The following is a 24,060-nucleotide window of genomic DNA, read 5'->3' on the forward strand; positions in this document are numbered from 1 at the left end:
AGACTCTAGCCCTTCTGAAATGCTTTTAGAAGCACAGACGTGCTGGAAAGGAACATGATGACTTCAGTATCTCCAGCCGCTAGTTTAATTGCAGCCAGGGCCGACGGGTTTCTATTGAGGTGAAAACAGCGTGATTTATACACGTTTTACAGTCAGTGCTGCGCTTCACTCTAAGCTCTAATTGGCTCTCTAATAAGAAGCTGCTGCTTTGCAAGACCGTGCAGTTTTCTTAGACTTTAGAGAGTAAATTGAAAGTTATCTCAGCGAGCCTCTGAAGTATGATTCATCTTAAAGCTTTTTGCTTTTATTGTTTTATGGAATGACATTTGATTTAATAATTAATCAGTCATGCAATCGTGGCTTGAAACCCCCGCTCTCCCTGCTGTGCCCAGGCCTGGGTTTCAGAACTAACTTTAATGAAATATGTTATTGAAATGATCAGCAGCCAAGAGTTTATTTGATGTCGTTTTTCTCCCCTCCTGTAACTGCAGGAGCTCCTTCCTATTAGTACAGACTGAGAGGTGACTTATTCCTGCTGTGATGAGAAGTACGATCAGTTAATCAGTTCGTCTGCAATACTGGATAAGTATACCTAAAGAAAGGAAACCCAGGACTGGGTGTTACAGCAGGAGTCAGCTCACTTACCCAGCAGTGTGCACTACATGTGGCAGGTATTCAGAGGGTTGTATTCATAAAGGACAGGACAGTACGGAATAGGGTGGGACAATTGAGTCCAGAATCGGAGCGCTTGTTTCTCAGTAATGTGCATCTGTCTGCATATTGCACTGCTGTGTGAGGACAGGCAGTGCTGATTAAAAACACTTGTCTGTTTTACTCTTGCTGAGACGAGCCCAGCTACTCTCCATTTGAACAGATGTCCTCAATTGCTAACATTTTTTTTAATCTAGGGACCACATTATGCTCCAGTAACTACCGGGCAAGGCTTACTGGAAGAAACTTTCCGTCTCTCTGCCTCGGACCACTACCTCAAAACTTTGTTACAGAAAAAGTATTTGCAAAACAAGACTTTTCTAAGGTTTTCCTTCCACGTTTTAAGTGGCAGCAATTACTGTATGAAAATACATCTTGTCCTACTTTTAGTCCACTTGTATCAACATGTACTGTGTGTTATGTACTACAGAATGTACTTCACGTGTAGAACTGTACCCACAATTAAAATGAAAATCCATCCCAGGCAGGCAGAGTGCCAAGAAGTACCAGCTTGACCAATTTCAGCTGGATTAACAAAAGGCATAATCTCTTACAATTTGCAATTTACAAATAGAACTTACTCAATACTACAGTACAATACAGTACATTGCATAGCATAATGTATGTGTTATTACAGCCACTTAAAATATACCAAGTACTTGTGGTCTGAACAGATGTCCTTGATTGCTGTTGTAGTGTGCCAGGGGGCATCCCTTGTATTTCTACAGTAAACACAGACGACAGTCTGACTGTTTTATATAAGAGCAGACAAGCTGCTTTCAAGCTACTTTCGTTAAGAAGATGGTGCAAACGTTCTGCTCGTGTGAACTGAAGACGGTGCAAACGTTCTGCTCGTGTGAACTGAAGACGGTGCAAACGTTCTGCTCGTGTGAACTGAAGACGGTGCAAACGTTCTGCTCGTGTGAACTGAAGACGGTGCAAACGTTCTGCTCGTGTGAACTGAAGACGGTGCAAACGTTCTGCTCGTGTGAACTGAAGATGGTGCAAATGTTCTGCTTGTGTTATCTGAAGACGGTGCAAAAGTTCTGCTCGTGTGAACTGAAGACGGTGCAAACGTTCTGCTCGTGTGAACTGAAGACGGTGCAAACGTTCTGCTCGTGTGAACTGAAGACGGTGCAAACGTTCTGCTCGTGTGAACTGAAGACGGTGCAAACGTTCTGCTCGTGTGAACTGAAGACGGTGCAAACGTTCTGCTCGTGTGAACTGAAGACGGTGCAAACGTTCTGCTCGTGTGAACTGAAGACGGTGCAAACGTTCTGCTCGTGTGAACTGAAGACGGTGCAAACGTTCTGCTCGTGTGAACTGAAGATGGTGCAAATGTTCTGCTCGTGTGAACTGAAGACGGTGCAAACGTTCTGCTCGTGTGAACTGAAGACGGTGCAAACGTTCTGCTCGTGTGAACTGTCGCTTTTACATGCAGGCTGGAGAGGCCTGGCCTGCTCACTGACAGAGCTGTTAGTCTGGTGTCCTGACTTCCTGTCTGGGCTCGACCCCTGTGGTCAGCCCTGGTTAGACGCCCACAGGCCCTCTCTGTGTGTGGTCCTTCATTTCCTGCTGTGTGAAGGGGCTTTCCTCTCACACCAGCCGTTCACAGAGTCAGAGGAAATGTGACCATCACAGGGTTATTGTTTATTCAAATTTAAATATATATATGTGTGTGATTGCTACATTGGTGCCACTGTATATGGTCCATTTGTCTTTTTGTATCTGTAAAGATGTACAGTAATATAGGGCAAACTTATATTTTATATGTGGTCAAATATCTATACATTTTCATAACAACAAAATGGACCTTTTTTGTAATATGTGTGAATGTGCAGACCAACAAAAGAAGCAAACTCAAATGTAGAAAATGCATGTGCATATTTTCATGCAAAATAATATATGCATTGAGATCTTTACGATTAAAAAAAAAAACAAGAAGACATTTTTAACTAACTTGTTTGGTAATAGACTGTATGGTTTCTTGCATATAAATACTGAAAAATAATAATACATTTAAAGTTTTTTCCTCCTTGGATTTTAGCCAGGAATGATTGCCTGATCATCCTCTTCTTCTTTATTTTTGTCCTTTTTATTTTTTTGGGTGACATTTCCAGTTCTTGCTAAACAGGAAGCAGTTGTGGAATACGCTTCACTGAAGCCATGCTGCATGCATGATAGCAGCTCTAGTATGTGGTTGTATATATATGTATGTATATATATAGATATATATGTATGTGTGACATGCAGAGTGACCTGCAGTGCATGTGTTGTTGGTATAATATGCTGCGCACACATTGTTTCTCATTAGGTTATTTTCTTTGCAATCTGGTGCTGAAGGGAACACATCGGTGCTGTTATCCAGCAGCACATCATATTATTTATGAACAAGGCAGTTCTCTGTTCCTAGTAGCTGATTAATCCCAGAACTTGTTAAAGGATTGGGCTGCACTGTGGCTTTGCATGCACTCGCCGCTCTCCGAGTAATACTGAGCTTCAATCAAACAACCATTTATTATGTAATGCAGATAAGGCACGTTTCAAATTGAACGACTTTGCCAGTCCAGCGTATCCAGTGGCACCAATGTAATATCCAGAGTTTTAGTGGATTTTCCTGTCCATTCCTACTGCAAACTTGTCTTGCAAATGACTTCCTGGATTGTTTGTTTATTTAGTTTGCACTCGTTGGTTTAAGTAGGATCTTTTGCATTGGTTTTGGTTTGACATTTAACTCTCAGAATCAGGATTTTGGCCATGTTTCAGTTTTTCACATCAGACTATTTTCCTCTCGTTAAAATTCTTACATGCAAAGGCGGAGATTACAGGGTAGTAGAATGTACAGATTTTCTCTGCTAGCGAATGAGTATAATTAGGAATGTGATCACAGGCATATAGATAACATTATGTCAGCTGCCATTGAGGGCACACAACTGTGGTAGAATGTGCCCATGGGCACAGCTTTGAAGACCAGGGAGTGTGAATTGTATTTAGTTTGCTACCATTCATTACTGACCCTCAAAAGGTTTGGTATTTTTTCACAGTTGAACCCCGCTGCAGTATATAGAGTATGGGTGTTGGGGTTCACAGTAACCGCCTCAATGGTCTTTGTTGCCTCTGTAGCTTTAAGTATAGCAGACTCTTGGAATAATTCCTGAGCCTGTACCTCTGTAGGGATCGCTCGAGTGTTGAGAAGCTGCTGTATGAGATACAGTCTACCATGCTTGGCCTTTGAATTCCGTTTTCTGTGCAGCCTCTCTAACTAGCAGTTTCCATGGCAACAGCGATATGAAGGAGTGATAGCCAAGGCTTTAACATACTTTGAAGATTATTAGTCCCCTGTGCTGAAGATGTTTTTTTTAAACATTTAATTGGTTCAGAAAGATATATCAAACCCTATACTTTAGGTTTTGAGAACACCTACAAATCACTTCCTGTTCTGTAGGTCATAAAAAACAAGCAGCAAAACGATGTATCCCTTGAAATTACAACTGAAAACTTAAACAGTAAAATCTATCCCTCGATATAAATATTAGAAATGTTTCAGTCTGTGATGAGGGAATAGTGCACATTTTTAAAACATACACTACCTGTGGTGCTGTCAAGCCTGAACATGCATAATAGGCAAGCTAAGTCACATGACTCACATCTCAGTCAGAAGTTCTCTTGATGTAATGTCTTTAACCTTCGTCATTGCTCTGCCACTGACACACAGACACGTAAAGTAAAGCATTCTGACAAGAAGGAGCAAGACTTCTAGAAGTTAGAACAATGCATTACATAGCATATGTGTTACTAGAAGTTCAATATTAAGTCAAATCTATATTTTAGTGGTGTTCCGGTATGTTCAGATTTAGGGTTACTCCACTGTATACACAGTTCAAGCTGTGCCAATGCACAGCAGTAGATCACACAGTTAAGATAAAAGATGTGTGAAATGTTATTCAGAAGGAAATGTAACTGTGTTATCAATTATAAAGGGGGTAGTTTTGACTTTATTTTTTCTTCTTTAGTTTCACAAATAAACACCTCAAATTTTTCCATTACGGGTGCGGAAGACGATGGCCAGCAGATTAGAAAACAGGGCTTGCAGATCGTACAGCAGATAAAACAAAGACTGTTCAAGAGACTGGCAGAAACTCAGTAGTAATACAGTGGAACATCTTTATCAAGGCCAGTCAAGGGGCCAACAAAATGTGATCTTAATCTGGGGGTGGCTGCTGTCCTCAAGGGACAGAGAATCTCGTGCAACAAACTATCGCTGTAGGATCTATATTTTCAAAGCATGTGCTGCAGACTATAACTCCCATTTTCTTTTTTAAAAGATGAAAATTCAACAGTGGTGTACAAAACTGAGAAACAAACAACTCGAAGGCTTAAGAGCCCTTCAACTGCATTACTGATTCGGCATACGAGCTGTCAGATGTGTCTCTGTGTCGTCTGAGAGAGGAAAGTTAATAGACCTGCAACTGGGCCTCAGAACTGAATATAGGGTAAACCCAGGGTGACCGGATTTTCAAAGCTCAAAACAGGGACTCATTGTTAAATAAATGATTAGTATTATCTTTTTTTTTTTTTTTTTTTTTAAGCAGGTAGCTAAGTTTAGTGCACTCTTGGGTGTATTTGTGGCTAATTTAGTTTAAGTAGCCATATTGTGTTATACTTTTATATTGAGTTTAATAATAATAATAGATTACATCATTAAATGCATTTACATTTTGGCATTTTTTCTTTCTTTTTTTCTTTCTTTCTTCCTTTCTTTCTTTATTTATTTACTCACTGCGTCAGGCTCTGTTTATTGATGTTGTTGAAGGGGTTTAACTTGGTGGATTCGGATACTTGCAACCTCTCTCTGCTGTCTCTGGGCTAAATCCCACCTGAACTGAACAGCTACAAAATTACCATATTACACACAACTGTAGATTCATATCGAATATAAACTAAATGAAAATGCATGACGCACTGAGGAATAAGCTCGTGTTAGTCATGTTATAAAAATAACATTCTTGATTACCTTGTTTTTTTTATTTTATTTTGTTCATCACTGCCGGTGTCATGAACTAAAAGCAGTTGTTTACGTTATTTTGACAAAAGATATTTAGAGTGTGTCGCACTACATGAAGTGGCTGAAAAAAAACTGGACTTTTTAAAGATTGTGAGCAAAATGTTGGGACACTGGGACCTTTGATGGAAAACCAGGCCTGTCCCGGCTAAACCGGGACATCTGGTAAGCCCTAAAATCGAAGATGGCTTTACCTGGCAATCAATAGGAACACATTGGGACTGTATCTGAGAGCAAAGCTGTTATTGTTTTCTTGTGATATGTACAGTAATCTGCAACATGTAGGCTCAGTGTGTACGTTTCTTGCTTTCTATTTTACTAATACAGTGATTTTATTTCTTTGAAAATGTGCCTTTCGAAATAGGGCCCTGGTATTGTTTAAAAAACAAAATCCAGACAGTACTAGATCTAAATAAAATATTTCATAGGCTCTTAACGTTGTCTTCCATTTGTTTCACCTGCTAAATATCGCCCAGTAGTTATTTTGAGAACGATGTTATTGATTTGGGCTTTTCTTCTGCTTCCTGCTTTGACCAGATGAATTTCAGACAGTGCCTCTGCTGTAACCTTGATTGCTGAGTCTGTCTCCACAGCTTCTGGTTCGCTAAACTCATTAAAAAATAAATGTGCACCTACAACTTACACAGCACTGCTCTTAAATCCCCCGAGATCAGCAGAGAGAGAATTTGCTGTACAGACATTTCTGTGCTTGATTTAAGGAAATGTGCACCGTTGAAGTGGACCTGTACGTCTCTTTTTTGCAGTTTATATTATCAACTCAAAAGTGCAGAGATGTCACTACAAGATAAGACTATTTTAATAAACCAGTGCTTATTCCCATAAACGGGCCAGCATTCTCAAAAAATAATCTGCTTGTCTTTTTATTTTAAATGCATGTTTCTTTGGTTTTTTTTTATCAGCTTTAGAGCAGAACAATCCTGAATAAAATGAATCCTTTTAAAATGTAAAAAAAAAAACCCAAACAAACAAACATACATAAGGGTTTCTACAAACTTTGCGTGTCAGTTGGTTCTAGGGTTTAGTAAAATACAAACAGACAGTGAATGGTCTTTTTTTTCCCCCTCATTGCTGGGTATTTGTATAGAAGCCTGAGGGTTTGGTTCGGCCTCTTTTGAATGAAAACACAAGCAGGGCCTGGTTACCATCTTAGCCAGGCCCTGTCACCGTGGTTCACTCTCTGAAACAGTGTTGTTTATCCCAATGCTTTCAATGAGGGACACACGCTCTGCACTAAGGTTATTGGAGAGCCAGTCAATACAGTCTTTGTTTGGCTTTGGTAACCAATGAAAAATAAAGGCAGTTGTATCTGACTCACGCACACACAACTCGCACTGTCCGCAGTGAGGAAGTTGATTGTTACAGGAAGTCAGTGTTGACCTTTAAGTCTGTGATATTTGGTTTGCTGTGTAAAGCTGTGCCGAGAAGCTGTTCTGTGACCTGAGGGCCAATGTAAACTGCAAAAACAGACAACCAGGTCTTCGGTACAGTTTCTAAAATCTTAATTTATTCTTTTCCCTTGTTCTATAATTGAGTGACCAGAACCGAGTGCTTGCCCTGCAGGTTACATTTCAGAAATTAGATTGTTTAACCGTTTTAACTTTGAGATTCAAGGTTTAAACATTAACACATTTGAGAAGTTTAACCACTTCGACAGCCCATAATAAGAAGCACAATATAGTTTTAAATAAACAGTATTAATGTGTAAAGTAATGCATATGTACAACACAGATGTGTGTATGAAATCGACTATGAGTAATGTTGAATGTTAAACAGTACCCTTGAACTGTATGGTTAATACTATATAAACACGAAGGATAGCAACAAACTTTTAAATGCGTAATGCTGGGTTAATGGTTTTCAAACTGTTTAACTCAATTGTGAAGGCCTGTAACACCAACCCAATCCGATGCAGTATTTATATTTTAGTACCATTAAATGTATATTGTTTTCATGTGGCTAGAAAAGGTGTATGAACAGTTTTTTTAAATGTGTTTTTGTGCGTGATAAACCACAGCAGCTATATCTTCTGAACATGAGAAAAACGTTAGGCGAGGTGAGGCTGTGGCTCTCGCGTAGAGCGAAACAGCGATACATATTGAGACTGAACTTTATCTGGTCCGCCCACACTGTCTCTGGGGCTGCTCTGTCCGCTACTTACAACCCCCACGGACTCCCCGGGTGAGGAACTTTGGGCCAAAAGGTTGAGTTATCTCCAAGAATAAAGAAAAGCTTACTTACGTTTGAGTTGAAACACAAGCGGATTCAAAACATCCCCTTAAGTTTTGAAAATCAGTTTACCAATGAAAGAGAACGCATGACAGTATTTAAAAATGAAGCAACAACGTTGGCAAGAGTGGGCTCCAATTGTAAACAAGTGGCGGCCATTTTGTGCAGAGAAGTAGGCCGAGAATAAAGGCCTTGGTTCTCAGAGCTGTTTACTAATGACCGCTGCGTCAAATACATTTAGTCCTCGGTTAGTTTTTCAATTCCCAGAACTTGTGGTATGGAAACCTGCCGTCTTGTTTTAGACATAATTGTGGATTGGTACCATGCACACTGTCACAAAGACGGCCGGAGTGGGTGGCGTCAGACCAGATGCAGGAAATAAACAGACAGAGATTTGGGGTTTGGTGAAGCTGAGCGAATGCTTTCGCTCAGCATTTAATAACAGAACAGAAAATAAAAGGTTTGAACAGACAAAAACACTGGACACGGCACTTGCGCCAAAATAAATAGACAAACAAAACGTACTAAACACTTAAACAGACAGACGAACAAACACGGTGAGTGAAAACACTATTTACGTTCTTACTTTGTTTTATTTTCTCCTTCTCTCTCTCCCGTTCTCCACTCACCGAACACCCAACCCTGAGTGAAAGAAATGTGCATTTATATATACTGTTGTGCTGGGATTCAATTACTAATTAATTATTCACTTGAATCCCAGCACGTGAATTAATTCTGTGCAACCTCGTGCTCACATATTACATTTAACCAGCACGTGAAGTGATTTGTGCCCTCCTCGTGCCTAAATACAAATCTACATTAAGTACACGTGAAACACAGACCCGTTTATATCCCGTGTACCAATCTCTATACACCAACATTAACACACGCATGCAACATACAACATATAACACACAAATGCACACAGGGACGGGGTGCATTGCCACAACACCCACACAAATATAAGCTGGATATATAGATTTAGGTGTTTATTTAATAATGCTGCCTAAAATCAACATATAAAACCAGAATAAGACTGACATATGGAACAAATTTAAATTATTGTTTTATTGAATAAAAAATATAAAACGAATAGCATTCATGGTCATATTCAGAAACAGCTTACTTGGTTTTCAGCTATAACCCCGTCTGTTACAATCCATTGTTTTTTTTAAGAAAATGAACCTAGGGCTAGCTACAGTAGATTCTCAATTTGAAGCTTTGTACTTGAGATTGCACAACTGTTAATCCAAGCTAGAGATAAACTTGTGTAGAGGCTTGTAAAGTTTGTATTATTTCGTAATTGGTGTTTTTTTTTTTTCTTCCAGTAAGAAATAATGTGCTAATAACGAACTGGAGTGAAAGTCTTTAAAATATCTCGCCTCCAGTGTGTATAACACAGCAATGACTCGATCAAATTGATTTCTGCATATTGGAAAACCAGTACCTCGTTTGTTAAAATAAAGCAGGGGATAAAATGATTTATTTTCTAACTTGTATTATTATTATTATTATTATTGCTTTTATTATTATAGTTTTTAAAGCCCCCTTGTTACCATGATTTATTACTGGAGTGCTTAATAAAATGTTTCTGTTAAGGTCTCGGATTAATGGATATACTTGTATGATTCTGGAGAGCACTAGCATATCTTATGAATGCCTAGATGATTATAATGCCTTGTGTTAGAAACACATTTAGCTGTGCTCTTTAGTCTCTTTGTATCTTTTAAAAGCATGTGAAAACAGCTCAGAATGCCCTGTGAGGATTTAAATGACAAGGAGTGTTTTGATCCTATTTTGAAAGACTTGTTGGGAGTTAAATAATAGGTAGTTTCAAAGTCCTTTAGTAAATAAAACGCGATACATTACTGTTATTTACGTGCCTCCTCTGTGACGCTTTCAATGGAAAATATTGCAGAATTTGGTATTAGCCAATACCCAGTTTGTTTGTCAAACAAAAGTTTGGCCACATCAACCAAGGTTAAAACACAAATAGATGCAGTAAACGCGGTCTCTGCCATTCCTCACTCGAAATACATTGTATTACTCCATCCTAACAATTTAACAAAACCGTTTGACATGGTGCATAGATGCATGTGTACATATAGGGACCATGTAGGCTTTATCAGCGAATCTACTGTTTTAAAGCTGCTGTTCCTGAGCTAATCACTGTCTGAGCTAATCACTGACTTTTATATTCTTAAATCTATGATCTGAAGTGGGGGGAAAAAACAATTTGTAACTGCGTGGTTGGAAAATTTTATATCTATCTATCTATCTATCTATCTATATATATATATATATATATAATGTGGTCATATGTTTTAAAATAGTGTTTACTTAAACCTGCGGTGAATCTGTATCGGCCACGTGTCTCTGGAACTACACAAGACAAAATGTCGACTCTTATGCACCAACGGGGTCTGTCTCATTATACGACAAGCACAACTGCCTTCAAGACTTCAGGCCAAAATGATCGTCAAATAACTGTATAGTTAGACTCCTACAGCTTCCTATTGACCTTTTGGGGACTTTACAAATATGCGATTATGAGGGCTGCTGTGTTTATTTGTTATTTTTATTTTCTTCTATTCTGAAGATGTTTTTGATATTGAAAATGCCGTTGACAAAACATGCATGATGTGTCGCTGTTCTCTGTGTTGTGTGTGTTTTATATTGGAGCTGTCGGTTAACATTTCGCATTAACCACAGTTAACTGGTCACCCGTCTGATTAATTGTTTTCTTTTTTGTCCATGAAACATTTTACTACATATTTAGCTCTTAATCCCTCCCCACACACTCAAAGACACATTGTTGACACAATTATTATTATTATTATTATTATGATATATATCTTTCTCATTTATTCCAATCAGATGTGCAGTTTGTTCCCTACCCTGGCAGGTTTGTAAACAGGAAATGGCACAGGATGTCAGTGTGGAGGCTGTGGGGAATTCCCTGTGTGGCCAGGGTCAGAGTTCACCCTGCTGACGGCTGTCACACCAGTTGGGAAAGCCAGCTGCTGAAAAGACTGTGTCAATGAGTGGAAAAAAGTGTCTACCGGCACACAAACCTTTACTGTATTATTGGAACTCTGTAGCACCCACACACATCTAGCACATGAAATAGCTAAGGGTCCCTTCAGCGGTGAATCCTCTTATTTATGGTGTTTGCATGATGGTTCTGAGTTATTTTCATATTTCTGTAAATCTGTCTTTGCCTGGATTTGAGCTTGGCTGGAGAATCCTAAATGCTGGTATTAACAAGCCTTCCTCGTCCCATTCAAGTCATGTGACAGTGTACCCTATCGGGTCTACTTTCTCTGTCTATATACAGAAGGTATATGTTGAGTAGGTGGGGCTGGTAGAGTTAAAAGGTTACATTGTCACATGATTTAAATGGAATGAGGAAGACTGTCAGGTCCTGGCATTTCGGATTCTCCAGGTAAACTTAAAACCAGGTGAAGGCAAATTTAGGGAATTTAAGGGCAAACAATATATAATTCTATGGGAGAACCCATAACACAGATTGAACCCTATAAAGAAGTAAGGGCACTGTATAATGCTTCTTACTGAAGAGAGCTAATAAATATTATGTAACATGTGCTTTTCTTAAACACATATACAAATGGAAGTACACTTCAGGTAAGATTTCTGGAGTCATTTCATTAAAATGGTTGACTTGTTCATGGTACGGTGTTCTCTGTCTCTCAATTCTGAACACGCAGCTGTTGCTCACCTGTCTGGAAATATGAGTGGGAAGAGGGGATCCCTGTCGGGGATCAGAAACCAAACAGTGAGAATCCCTCCCACTCAGCCTATTACTCATCCACAGTCATTTCTGCATTTATAGTGGTGTGACTACAGCCGATAACAAACTTTCAAATCAGCACCGAGAAATATGGTTACTCTCGATGGTGCACAAATTGTGAGCAATCTTCAGGGGGAAGATTTACTTGTGAAATTTACATGTGAATCTCAGAATTTCGGTAGTATGAAATCTTAGTTCCCAGTCTTACAAAGCCAGTTATGTCAAATGGGGAACCACCGGCCTCCCTTAAGGTTTTAAAACCATGCTTTTTACGGTACATCTGTAAAAGAAAATGGGAAAAGGATTTTCATTTCTGTTGTGATTCCGGAGCCGTTCCAGAACTCTAAAGGGATATTGTGAATGTTCTTAAATTTGTATTTCTTACCTGTTTTAATATCATGTTATCATTTTCAAGGTTGAATTTCTGAGGTGTCAGTGTTAGACAGTGCACAATGCTTCCCGCAAGAGCTTTAATGAACAGTGCAACGTTAATATGCTTCCCCGCCTCACTTCAGAAAATCATGAGGAGGCTTTTCCTGTAACAATTTGTTTCCTGTCACTCTGTCTCTGCAGGTTGAAGTAGGGTGACTCCCTATTTTGAGGGCAGGCTATAATGTTCTGGAAGATTAAAAAATGAAAGAATGCAGTAAAGTGACACAAAGAAATGACATGTTAGTGGAGATTTTACATGATTTTGTGATTTGATGATTAGTCTTTTTTTAAACACACCTGGGGCTTCAGGGGTAAATCTATCATGCTGGCTGCCCTGGGCTCAACTCTTTTGAGATCGCCTCATGAGCTCAGTGCTTTTACCTTGGATTCTCTGTGTCGGAAATTGTTTGGTTGTAATTATAAACTTCACATCCTCTCCTGCCCCTGGTCTTAGCAGGCAAAAGTGGTGTGCATTGATCCTGCATATTTGTGCAGTCGGCAAAAAAAAACAAAAAAAAACTATTTTGAAGTGATTAGGTACAAGGAAGCAGTATGGACTTCATCTTTAAGAAATGTCCAAATGAAAATGTAAAGGAATAAAGAGCTCAACAGAAGAACAAGAGCAGTTATAATGTGGAGCTAAATACTTTTTAAAACTTGAATAGGGAAATAACTGGCACGTCCAAAAAGATCACTTTGTTACACAAGTAACCCGATTTGCAAGTGGGTAGTGGTTGGTCTATTTTTATGAACCTGAGCACTTGAGAAAATCTGAAATGTTTCCAGTTTGGGGCGCCATATGGAATTGCTGACACACATCTTTTAAACTTCTTGAACTTCTTGAAGTGGCAAACTCTTTAGAGCAACTATTCAAGTTTTCTGGCACTGCTTGCGAGGTAAAACTTCTGAGAAACTCTTAGTCATGCTCGGGAGTATATAGCTGGCTTACTGTCCCATCACCCTTTTTATGATGTAATAACTTATTACAATTATGCAACTCTCAAGCTGCTCTTCAGTTATAGTTGCCAGTCATAGACGTGATGTAGGCTTGATATTAGTAATCTCCAGCGCATGCACTGCAGTGTGTTTTCAACAGAACTCAAGGAAGCATCATCCAGATCATTAGATGGTGCTGCTTCTATAAAGACACAAACCTGCACATGTTTAAAATATCTGTGGAAGGCAGCTAGACCTGAAGAGCATCAAAGTGTTAATAAAACACACCCAGTATTTAAGTAGGTTTAATTAGAGCCACAGAGCCAAATGGTCCAACTAGTGTCTTTGTCATTGCAGCTGGATGTCTACTGGATTTCATGACCTGTATCGTAATACCCAACATCACGTTGTACGGATGTAGATTTCTATATATTGTGTTTGAAAATCGGAATGAACATTCATTTACATTAGTGTAGTTATACGTTAATGGAATTTGTGTATCACAGTTACGAAAAAATGATTATCACGATAATTGTACTTCTTGCAATGAATTAAAATCCTCAAACAAGACTGTGTATGCACTGATTTTTTTTTTTTTAATAAGAACATTTGGAAATGTGTTTTTTTTTATATATATAACATTCTGAAAACAAACCTCTTGTTCAGTTTTAGCTAAAGCAGATTGCATCTTCCCAATTTAGCAACTTCTTATGTTCAGCATTATTGCAGCTCTCATTAGCATTTCCTGTTGTGTGCGGCAGATTAGTGTGTCTCATGGCGTTGAGAGTTCCCTGTGATATTTCTTTAGCAGTGTCGTCTTTTAATATTGATCACATCTCTTCGTGCAGTTTTGCGTATTTTAAGGTCATTTTGTCTACTTTGCATATTGTTTTTAATGTTACTGCATGTCTTTAAACAGCTTTAATCTTCAGTAGCGTTAGTATGCAATACAGATTCCCATCTTACAGACCTCTGTTTTTTTACCCTATCATTTTTCATAAGCAGGGGTTCATCTTAAATTCTTTTACCAAGGGCCATATTGGAATATTTAATTCAATCTGAGTGCCAGCTTTTAAAAGATGTAATTTCTTCAGGTAAGAAATCCAATATTCTTAAAAGCTAGATTGTATAAAGTACCCTTATACAAGTTTCCCATAGTAAAAGCATAGCGAAGTAAAGCATAGGCAAGCATTGCAATGAAATAGCGAGTTATGGTAAAGCTTATTAATAAACATTGGAAACCAGGGTTAAGTATGGTAAATGCGTAGTATAACCACGGGAAAAAAAACCATGGTGAAACTGCAAAAAAATACTATGGTAAACTTAAAGTAACTGTACTAAATTGATAAACTTGTAGTAATACTAAAATAAACTGTAAAATTCAGTGACCAAATGTTCTGACAAGAAGTCTTTCTCATGTTTCTTTCAGAATTACTAAACCCTTCACAGGTACACTGCTGGCTGTTTTACAGGTCTGGATGAATTAGTATAATTGAGTAGTTTGGTTTTTTTTTTTCTGGTTTCAACACCGTGAAGGCCTGTTGTCATGAATTTATATCGACTGACTCCTAATGACGGTTTGAAAAGAATACGCGCAAACGTAACAGGAAACAGTTACTCCTTACTAGAGAAACCTTTTGGGTTTTTTTGTTTTTTTTTACTTGTTAGTTTCAAAGTGCTTGATGTTTTATCTACCCTCAAGTTATTGTCTCTTTGTCTACTTTTTTTTTTTGTCATAACCGGAAGGAACAAAAAAAAAAAAAAAAAAATTAAAAAACCACACACACACATATAGCGACGTTTGTTCGATGTTTGAAAAGAGAAACTGTCTCTTAATTTACTGTTCAGTCAAGGGTGGGATCTGACCTATTTTTTTTTGTGGAAGGAAACCTGACAGATATAGTATGAAACTACAGGGCTACAATCTAAAATAAACGCATTGGTGTAATAGTTGTTATAACGGCAACACTCTATTTTCACAGAAATGCTGCATTTAACACTCGCCTGACAATGTGTCTGCTGTTCACTCAACACCAGACCTCTTCAGAGGGTTGAGAAAGACCCCAGAGGTAGTGCACGCACACATGGGGTCTTCATCATCACACAGCACCCGTAAGGTTATAAATATTTAGAGTTTATCGGATTATAGACGCATGCAATCCATAACATCTGTAAGTGGCTAGGGTGAAGGTTGTGTCAAAATCAGAGTAGTTCTTGTGTCCACCATGTGGAGTGGGACAGACGGGACCATTTTTTATATGGGAAACCTGAAGAGTAGACCAGTAAACTAGTGTACCCCAAACTGTACATATATCTTAGGTTCGGTGTATCTTGAAATCGTAATGGTTTCAAATGAAGTCCTAGGCCTGCCACTGTTTGTCACACTATCAAGCTCTGTTGTGACTCAAACAGTAAATCTAGTAAAAGATTGTTGTGTTTTTACTCTTACCATTTCAAAGGAAACCCCAGATTGTTATTGAACCAAGTACGGTCTCAGATTTTGAAAATGCTGTTGCATACTTTTCTTGTACCTGTGAGAGTTGCATAGTAAAGGGTGCAGTTTATTGAATGATGTCATTGGCTGTAGACTAGTTTTTAGAAAACCCAGTTGGTTCAGTCATGCAGCTGAATAGGGTCTCCAGTGACGGGAGTTATCAATGAAAGCCTGTTTCTTTGCAGATATGTTAGGCATTTCCAGGGCAGAGCTGCTGCTGGAAGTCAGGATCATGTTGTTAAGGCTCCACTGCCACTCTGTTGTTTATTCAGGGCAGTGTGGGAGTCAGGTGGGAGTCCAGTTGTGCAGCCCAGAGGGGGTAGGCCAAGCAGCTGAGTAACCACAAAGCTTCACTCTAAAGCTGCACGCTGAGCTCTCTCTCTCTCTCTCTCTCTCTCTCTCGCTCTCTCTCTCCTCTCTCTCTCTCTCTCTCTCTCTCCTCTCTCTCTCTCTCTCGCTCTCTCTCTCTCTCTCCTCTCTCTCTCTCTCTCTCTCTCGTTTTATTGCTACTCCTCTTATTTTTCCCTGTGTAACCAATGCGATGTTAGCCCGCTCCAGAACTTTTGTTAATTGTAACTTTTTTGACATTCTTTTGCTATTTCCATTTTTTTAATCTGAACGTGTGTTACTCCTGCAGCATCTAACACAATGTGTCGGATTCACAACATATAAAACAAACCGCATATTTTTGAATAGCTTGCCTTCTGGTGGTAAGTAAAATGCACGCAGACTTGAGACGAGCAAGTGAAAACGCATGCCAAGCATAGCCAGAGAACTGGGTTCCAGAACTACCCTTCTGTTTACACCCATCCTCTCGGTGCAAAGTCTTTCCGAAGCCAGAACTGCTGGCTTGCACTAGACCATAGCCCAGATTCGATTTCAGAAGAGGGCATTGCTGACCAGAGGGATGCATTGAACACTGAAAGGGCAGGGCTGCAAAAGACCGTTTCAATAGATATGGCACTGCTGAATGCTTTGGATGCCTTTTAGAAGTACGTAAGACCTCACCAGATTATTTCAATCTTATCTGGTCACCTCGTAGATGTTCCATTTTCCTATGTGAAGCACATTTTGAATTGCACTCCAATTCAAAGAACAATTAGGAAATGGAACCAGCTGGTTCCGTTGAACCTGACTGGTCAACAGCAGGTGTCTGATCGCCAGTAAAGATCGAAAGTTATCTTTTAAGCAATGTTCCGTTCCGAATCAGTCCGCTCAGAAACATGCAAGTATGCGTTTTTGTAGTATCCATTTTGCCGTTTTAATGAAAGGAAATATCTGTTGAAGTGCCTGCCTTCGTAATGCTGTCTTTCAAAGAATGTAGACAGACATTTAGCTTCGAGGGTGTATTTATTGATGCACTAACATATTTACAGGACAGCCTGCCATATCAACTTCTATACAACGGAAGCAGTTTATATTACAATCGTTATATTTCAGATCTAAAAGAAGCAACCAAACTCCAACTGAGAGGGCAGGCAGCTTCCTCTCGCACAGACAGATGCGCAGAGCTGTGAGGGAGAAAGTATATTAAAGGCAATGAGGGTGGCTACAATGACACTTTTTTCCACCACAGTGGATAACTGTTTCAAGGTTAAAGCACAGGTGTGTGGGAACGTGCATGAAGACCGTGCATTACGTTATTGTTTCCTCTATACAATCTACTGATCCTGCGGTCTGGGGTGTTAAATGTCATCTCTGGGTATGTGGAAGCTGTTTCTCTGTCTGTCCAGCTGTCTTTCTCTGTGTAGTTTAAGTGTTCTGGATAACCACTTGTCTAATTGTGATGAAACTTGTTCAGCACCACCTTTTTCATATGAAATAGTTCCTAATCTGTACTGTATACCGTATGGAAGCGGTTCATCTGTCTAGCCGTAAACATAGGGGTTAGCCTTAGTGTTCATAGTCAGTAATTATTTACAGTGCATTTCATTCACCCATGCACAAAAATAATGTTGCAGTAATTCCTAATATAGTGATGGAAGGCTTACAAACATCCCCAATATGATCAAACTATTTCAAGTGCTCAGTGTTAAAGTTTAAACATTTAGGAAATAAATAATCCCTCGTCTTCTTGCAGAGCAGTGGTGCAGTGTGTGTCAGGTGGTTCACTGATCTGATTACAGTTGCATTATATAGTACAGGGGTGTTGATCCTCTCAGTGCTCGTGCAGTGAGATCATTGTGGTAAAATGCCAGTGCTTCTCTTGTGGACAGCTGTTCTAGGTAGTTTTCAAACAGGACGGAAATGACTTCATGTGTCTTTTTCCACTGGAGGTGGTACTCCTTTTGAGAGGAAAAACAATGGAGTGCTTTTGTACAGAGTTACCAGCCTGTGGGGTTGTTTGTGCAGCTAGCCTGTGTTGGGTGTAGGGCTGGGGTTTTCAACATGTTATCCACCAGTACTTTCACAGTGTTGTGCACAACGTGTTTTCAAAGGGGCTGGTTTGTAAGCCCGTGTTAAGAAGTACCAGCTTTCTGGCCGTTTTCTTTTTAAAGGTGTCTGTATCATCTAACAACACTGGGTTCAATATCTGAGCTAGATATCCTCTATAACTTCCCACTACAGGCGGTCCGTTATAAATGTTTGCCACAGTACATTTGCACAGACATTGGACAGTCACCCCATGGTTATAAAATGCCTCTAACATATTTTGCAATGGTTTGCCATACATAGGATATTTGCCAGAGTCGTAGACTTCTAAGATCTATACGTTTCTAATTGTGCAGTAAGGAAGTGCCCTCAGCCCCCCCTAGTGGTCTGTTTCAGTGCTATAAGTTGATAAAACCATTCCATTCCACTTTATAAATGAGCTGGATTTGTGTAGTTATGAAAGCACCACTGCTTTGAAATAAACTCTTTCTCACTTTCTTTAGTGCATGCGGGTTGTGTTGGCAGCGCGAGAGCCCGTTTTCCTCACTTATGAAATTCCTTGGCCCTGAACCATGCTCATTAGAACCCATCTGGGAGAATTGCAATTAGATCATTTACCGCCTTACCAGCCCTAAACCACATTTCTTAAAGGCTGCTAATTAGGCAGTACAGAAGTATAAAGCGTCACTCAAAAGTAGGTCAGTATTAATGTTCTGCAGAATCTCGGCACATCTGCAAGCCCTCGCCAGCTTTCCACATTGCGTAGCAAGACCTGAAGGAGGGGGTCATTTTATTAGGAGCTGTGGTATTCAGAAACGGTCGTCCTGAATGTTAATAATTAGGGATGTGAAGTTTGCAAAGTTCGTACTTTCACAAAAGTGATTGTATGTAAAAGGGACGTTTTTACTGTGGCACAGCAGGACCACGGGTTTTCTATTAGTGTGGCAGACAACGGGTTTAAAGATGGCCGACTGTACTGGGAAGGCAACGGCTGCAGAGGCCGTCCCATTTTTATTCTCTAAAGCTCATTATTCTTATTAAAAAAAAAAAAAAAAAAAAATGTGGGAGTTTGTTTTAAAACAAACGCTACCATTGTTAAGAACAGCAATACAGGAAGGATGAGTTATGAAGGTACGAAACCATCTTTGGAGAATACAGAAATAATTCATATCAGTGAGATGAAACCGCAGTTGGCTGACGACCAGCCCCTTTCACCACTAAATACTTCGCAGGCAGGAAACCCAAAACCAGACCAAAAGCATATCTGTTTAAAACAGACGGACAATACACAGCTCAACAAAGCCCACAGTGAGTGGTGGTTCAGTGTTTCATGAGAGAAGTCCTTATCAGCTGTTAAAACAAGGGACTGGCTGCTTCTCTGTGTGCTGCTGAGCACGTTTAGCAGTGTAGACATTGACATGTGTTTCTAATATGTATTTAATATCTTCATTAAAAACATAATCAAAAAGGTTCAATGTGACTTAAATAACAAAAATATTCTTCGTTCGAAAATGATTTGAAAAATTGCCGTTGCACTTTCTTCAAAATAAGGCTCGCTGTAAGTTTTTTGACTTCTTGGCCTTCTGTTGTGTGGGCGGAGACGTGATGTGATGTGTTGTTGTTTTTTGTGAGAGGTTTAGAAACGCCATGAAGGCGTACAGACATGTTAACCAACTTGAACTTAAAAGAAAACCACATACAGCTTTTTCCTGTGCTTCTTGGCTTAAGTCGCTCTCATGGACATTCCAGTACGTCTTGTATTGTAATCATGGAAAAATGACAACAATTCGACCACTGGCATAAACCATTTTTCCTAGCTGAGTCACATTACAATCTTCCAAATTTCTTTGGGCTATTTTCAAAGATTTTTATTCCAAATCGGCTTTGGTATTATTTTGTGCCTGAAAGGAAAAATATAAATTTTATAACAAATCGGAAAAACTTAAACGCAGCGTGGCATGTACATCTGAAATAACACTCTTTTTATATTGACTTGTATTCATCTTGTTTAGATTCCCTTTGTATTATCTGGTGACCTTTATAAAACTCTGAAGCTTCAAAGTGGCCTCAATAGAGCTCTCAAACACAAAGTGCAATTGGTACACCAGAGTAATTTCTACACAGTAGCTGCTCTCCTTAAACTATTTCCATCAAATACCTGCACATCAGTAACACTGTAGTCAGGTGACTTCACCCTTGTAAATGTGTAATAGAGGTTGAAATCCGATGAAGCACAGAATACTGTAATACGCCTCACGTCTCCTGTCGGAAAGGTTTGCAAAGTCCTGACGGGCACAGACCTATTAATCAATTTTATAAATTTGAAATGTTTGGAGACATGTAAAACTGTTTTATTTGGGGGTACCAATCTTTTAATTTTCTCAGGTAAGTCATGTTGTTTTTTTTTGTTTTGTGTTTTTTAACCAAGCTTTAACATTCCAGAGTTGTTCAATGTAATAGCACAACAGTTTTCCCTGTCATGTCGTTGTATTGTCATTGTAAGCACGGTGTGGTTAACCTGTATATGAAGTGTCTTCGGTTCCGTTTGCAAATACAATGGCCCTTTTCTCCTGCAAATACAGTATCTGTGCATGTAGTTTTGCAGCATCCAGGAAACCAAAACCCTCAGGTTACTGCACAAGGGATGTCCTATCTCCCTTCAAAGAACCAGGGTGTGCAAGTCAGTAAGGGCCACAGTGTAGTTAAATAATCTTCTGTTGCATTTTAGTGCAGTTCTCTTCTCAAATGATTGGTTATTAAGATGTTATGTTACAGGATATTTAGCAAAGAAAAAAACGAAGGAACTGTGTTTAGCTGTCCCCATGCTTTTCTTATAGAACTAAATTTACAGTGCAACTTGCCTCATATATTTAGTGACATATAGTTAAGGTATTATAGAGCATGTTATAAACTGCAGTAGCAGTTTATAACATACAAACAATATATACATACAGACAATTCTTCGTTCGGTCCCAGATATTAAAATGGGGTCCTTAGGGCTACAGCAAACCAACCAGCTTGCTATAATTGCATTGAAAGTCAAGGAGGAGCTGCTTGGTTCTTGACAGCATTGTCTAATCCCTCCCATTCTACCGGCTCTGTGGAGCCCGCCTCGCAGTGATTTATTTGCCATTACCAATCAATCTGCTGCCAGCTCCCTGTGAAACCCTGTCAGTTCAGTGGTAATTGGCTGCGGGGTCTGCCCTGGCGATGTGGAAAGTGATTAATGGGTATTTGAAGCCAGCGCTGGATCTCGGAGGGCCTTCGCCCCCTGAGCAAGGAGATTACTCTGGAGTTCCGGAGCTCTATATCCAGCTGGTCGTCCTGCCTCATCAGTGACGCAGGCCGAGGTGTGCGCTGAGGATTGTGGGACGCGTCTGTGAAATCTGGGGCTGTAATCCTGGTAGGGAAGAAAGGGGAAATACTTAAAAATAATGCTTCCAGGTGACAAGGAGTGAGCTGCTCATTGACAGAAGTCTGTGTTTGTCTTGCTGTGACTTAACCTATAATCATGGATTATCCAGTGTTTATATTTCTGTTGGATTTGTACACAATGATCAATATTCTCAACAAAGACGATAAAGTAAATTACAGAAACAGCTGGAAAAGGGGTCAGTGCTTATGACCAACTATGACTTACCTAAATTTCTTAAAGTACCTCATTTTGAGGTTGTAATTTTAATTTAAAGGGAAGTAAAAATCTGACCTCTCTAATCTTCTTACTAGTCGAATATTGCAGAACATTACATATCTGCCCACCAAGCTTTTGCAACCCAACTTGATTCCAATGAACCAACAATGTTACAAATGGCCTTGAGAGCAGTCTTACTGTGGAATTGCAATGCTTTCATATCCTGTCATTGCATCATGCCATCCAGTCCTTCTAGTGAAGTCGTAAGAAACCAGACATGCCCTTGAGTTCAATCCCACAGAAGCTCTTTTCAAGAAGGAGGCCACTAACGCTGCATTTGATTGCAGTCTTCAGACGTATTAGTCATGTATAAATAGTGAAGCCATCCTTTTGAGCTTCCTGTCTGTCCTTTCTACTGCGAGGGTCATCCGCTGGAACTGGAAACCGAATTCTTACTCCTCGCGGAGATCAGCGCTAATGGCTTGTTCACGGTCAGCTAAACTCAGACAATCTGCTGCTTGCAGTGCATTACAAATCAATACCAGGATGAAACCTGAGCTTAATGTGCTTCAGAAGGTAAGGGGCCCTGGCACTGGCTACAGGCGGGGGCCAGGAGTGCTTCCCCTTACAGCTCTCCTAAACCTGTAATTGAATTTTAAGCAGATGAAACTTTAGCCACTGCACATTTCCACCCCCATCTTCCCTCAAAGAGTACATTCAGACTGCGAGAGTAGGTGGGCCGCCAGAGTTGAAAGGTTGTCCCATTCTCACATGAGTGAGGAAGGCTTCGTCAGTGCCGGCACATAGGATTCTCCAGACAAACGCAAAGCTTAGGGCAAGGCAGATTTACAGAGAAATGAAAACTGAGTATGGAGCAACATTGCATGGATGTTTATTCCAACAAGTTATTTAAGAATGTAAGTTATGGTTTCCTAATTCTTCATAGCACATGAGAGCTGTCTAATTCTAGAACTATGTTTTATTCGATTACTACGGTACATATTTTGAAGTTCTAGATGCATAACTGCAATGCTTTTATTTTATACGGTATTAGTCTGTGTGAAGCTAGATTTCTATCAAAAGAAAATGGCTTCAGGATTTAGAGACGTCCATGAACTGGAAATCGTGAATGGTTAACAGTACTGATCTTGGAGAACTTGTCAAACCTGCTTCAGATTTGCTTTCCACATCACTAGTCATCCTTGAAGCTTATTTTCTCTGCTCCCTGACTGTAAAATTGTGGGACCGATTATCAAGAGGCTTATCATAATTATCAGCCAACCAGAATGCGTGCTCAGTGCTGGCTGTTGCTAGGGTAACTGTTTTACTCTTTTGGGTAGGCCGAGTGACTCAGGAATACATGAGTATTATTTTGAGAATGCAATTTTATTACGAACAAACATCACACTGAACTGAACTACTCAATGAAGTACAACTTATTGGCAACATGGCCAAACTGTAAATGATACCTTACTGGTGTTTTCATTACTGAAACAGAATATTGGGGTTAAAATAAAGAATGCAGTCATTTTATTCGATTATTTTAGTTTTTTGTTACCCGCTGTTGGTAGATCCTTTTCGAACGAAGTCGTTGTCCAGGGGGGCTGTGACTCGACACATTTGGCACAGTGTGAAACACTTTCACAAACACCATTGATTTAGCTTTGTTTATGTAAAGCAGGATGCAAATCCACTGACAGGCCCTGTCTTTTCTCTCTGTTCCCCTGCAGGCAGAAAGCTCTTGTGTCTACCGGAGGAAGGAGTGTGCAGGCAGCTTGTGATTGGTTGGTATGAACTCAAAGGGATGCTTATCATAGTAAACCGTCTACATTTAGTTGATGTGTGTCCTGTTACACTGGTATAACCCTTGGTGGTTGTCTTGTCTTTGTTTACCATGCTTACTTACCGTCCCGTGAGAAACTGCATCTCCTCAGCCTAATTGTGGGGAAGCTTATCTGTGTTGCACAGGCTGCAGTGTGCAGTGCTTATATGCTTCCCCCCCTTACTTCCCCTAAGCATGGCAAATAATGACCTCTGCAGAAACAGCAGTAGAGAATCCTAAGGAACAGGATATTGAACAGGTAAGAAGTTAAAGGGTTAGGTAAATGTAGATGATATGAAGTGGGAGGGGGTAGAGAGTGTATGTAACCAGTATGCCACCCAGAACTATTAAACACTCAATAACGCTGAATTTAGAAACACTAAAAGAAACTTTGACGACAAGTGTTAAAATGGGTGACCGCTCCCCGTTGACTATCTGCACCACACTATGCAACTGATTAAATGAAGCCAAGGTTCTTTTATTGTTTCCCAGGACCCCCTGTCACACGGTCGTTCCGTTGTGTGCTGTGGGAGCTGACCCC

At 39.7% G+C, this 24,060-nt stretch overlaps 1 protein-coding gene across 2 annotated transcripts in view; it reads left to right on the top strand.

Moving 5' to 3' along the window:
- LOC117966526 (ubiquitin-associated and SH3 domain-containing protein B-like) overlaps positions 1-24,060 on the top strand; it is a 42,301-nt gene that overhangs the window by 8,608 nt on the left and 9,633 nt on the right. Inside the window, exons 1-2 of one of the 2 annotated variants that reach the window (XM_059009429.1) lie at positions 14,212-14,293; positions 23,428-23,481. Coding sequence is in view for 1 of the 2 variants with exons in the window: in XM_034912712.2 (XP_034768603.2) it covers positions 23,428-23,481 (54 nt within the window). In the remaining variant the exon portion in view is untranslated. Of the gene's footprint in view, positions 1-14,211; positions 14,294-23,427; positions 23,482-24,060 lie in introns of those variants that run through there. The other variant, XM_034912712.2, reaches the window with a different exon arrangement.

The sequence above is a fragment of the Acipenser ruthenus genome, chromosome 39 (assembly GCF_902713425.1).
Source record: "Acipenser ruthenus chromosome 39, fAciRut3.2 maternal haplotype, whole genome shotgun sequence".
Classification (NCBI taxonomy): domain Eukaryota; kingdom Metazoa; phylum Chordata; class Actinopteri; order Acipenseriformes; family Acipenseridae; genus Acipenser; species Acipenser ruthenus.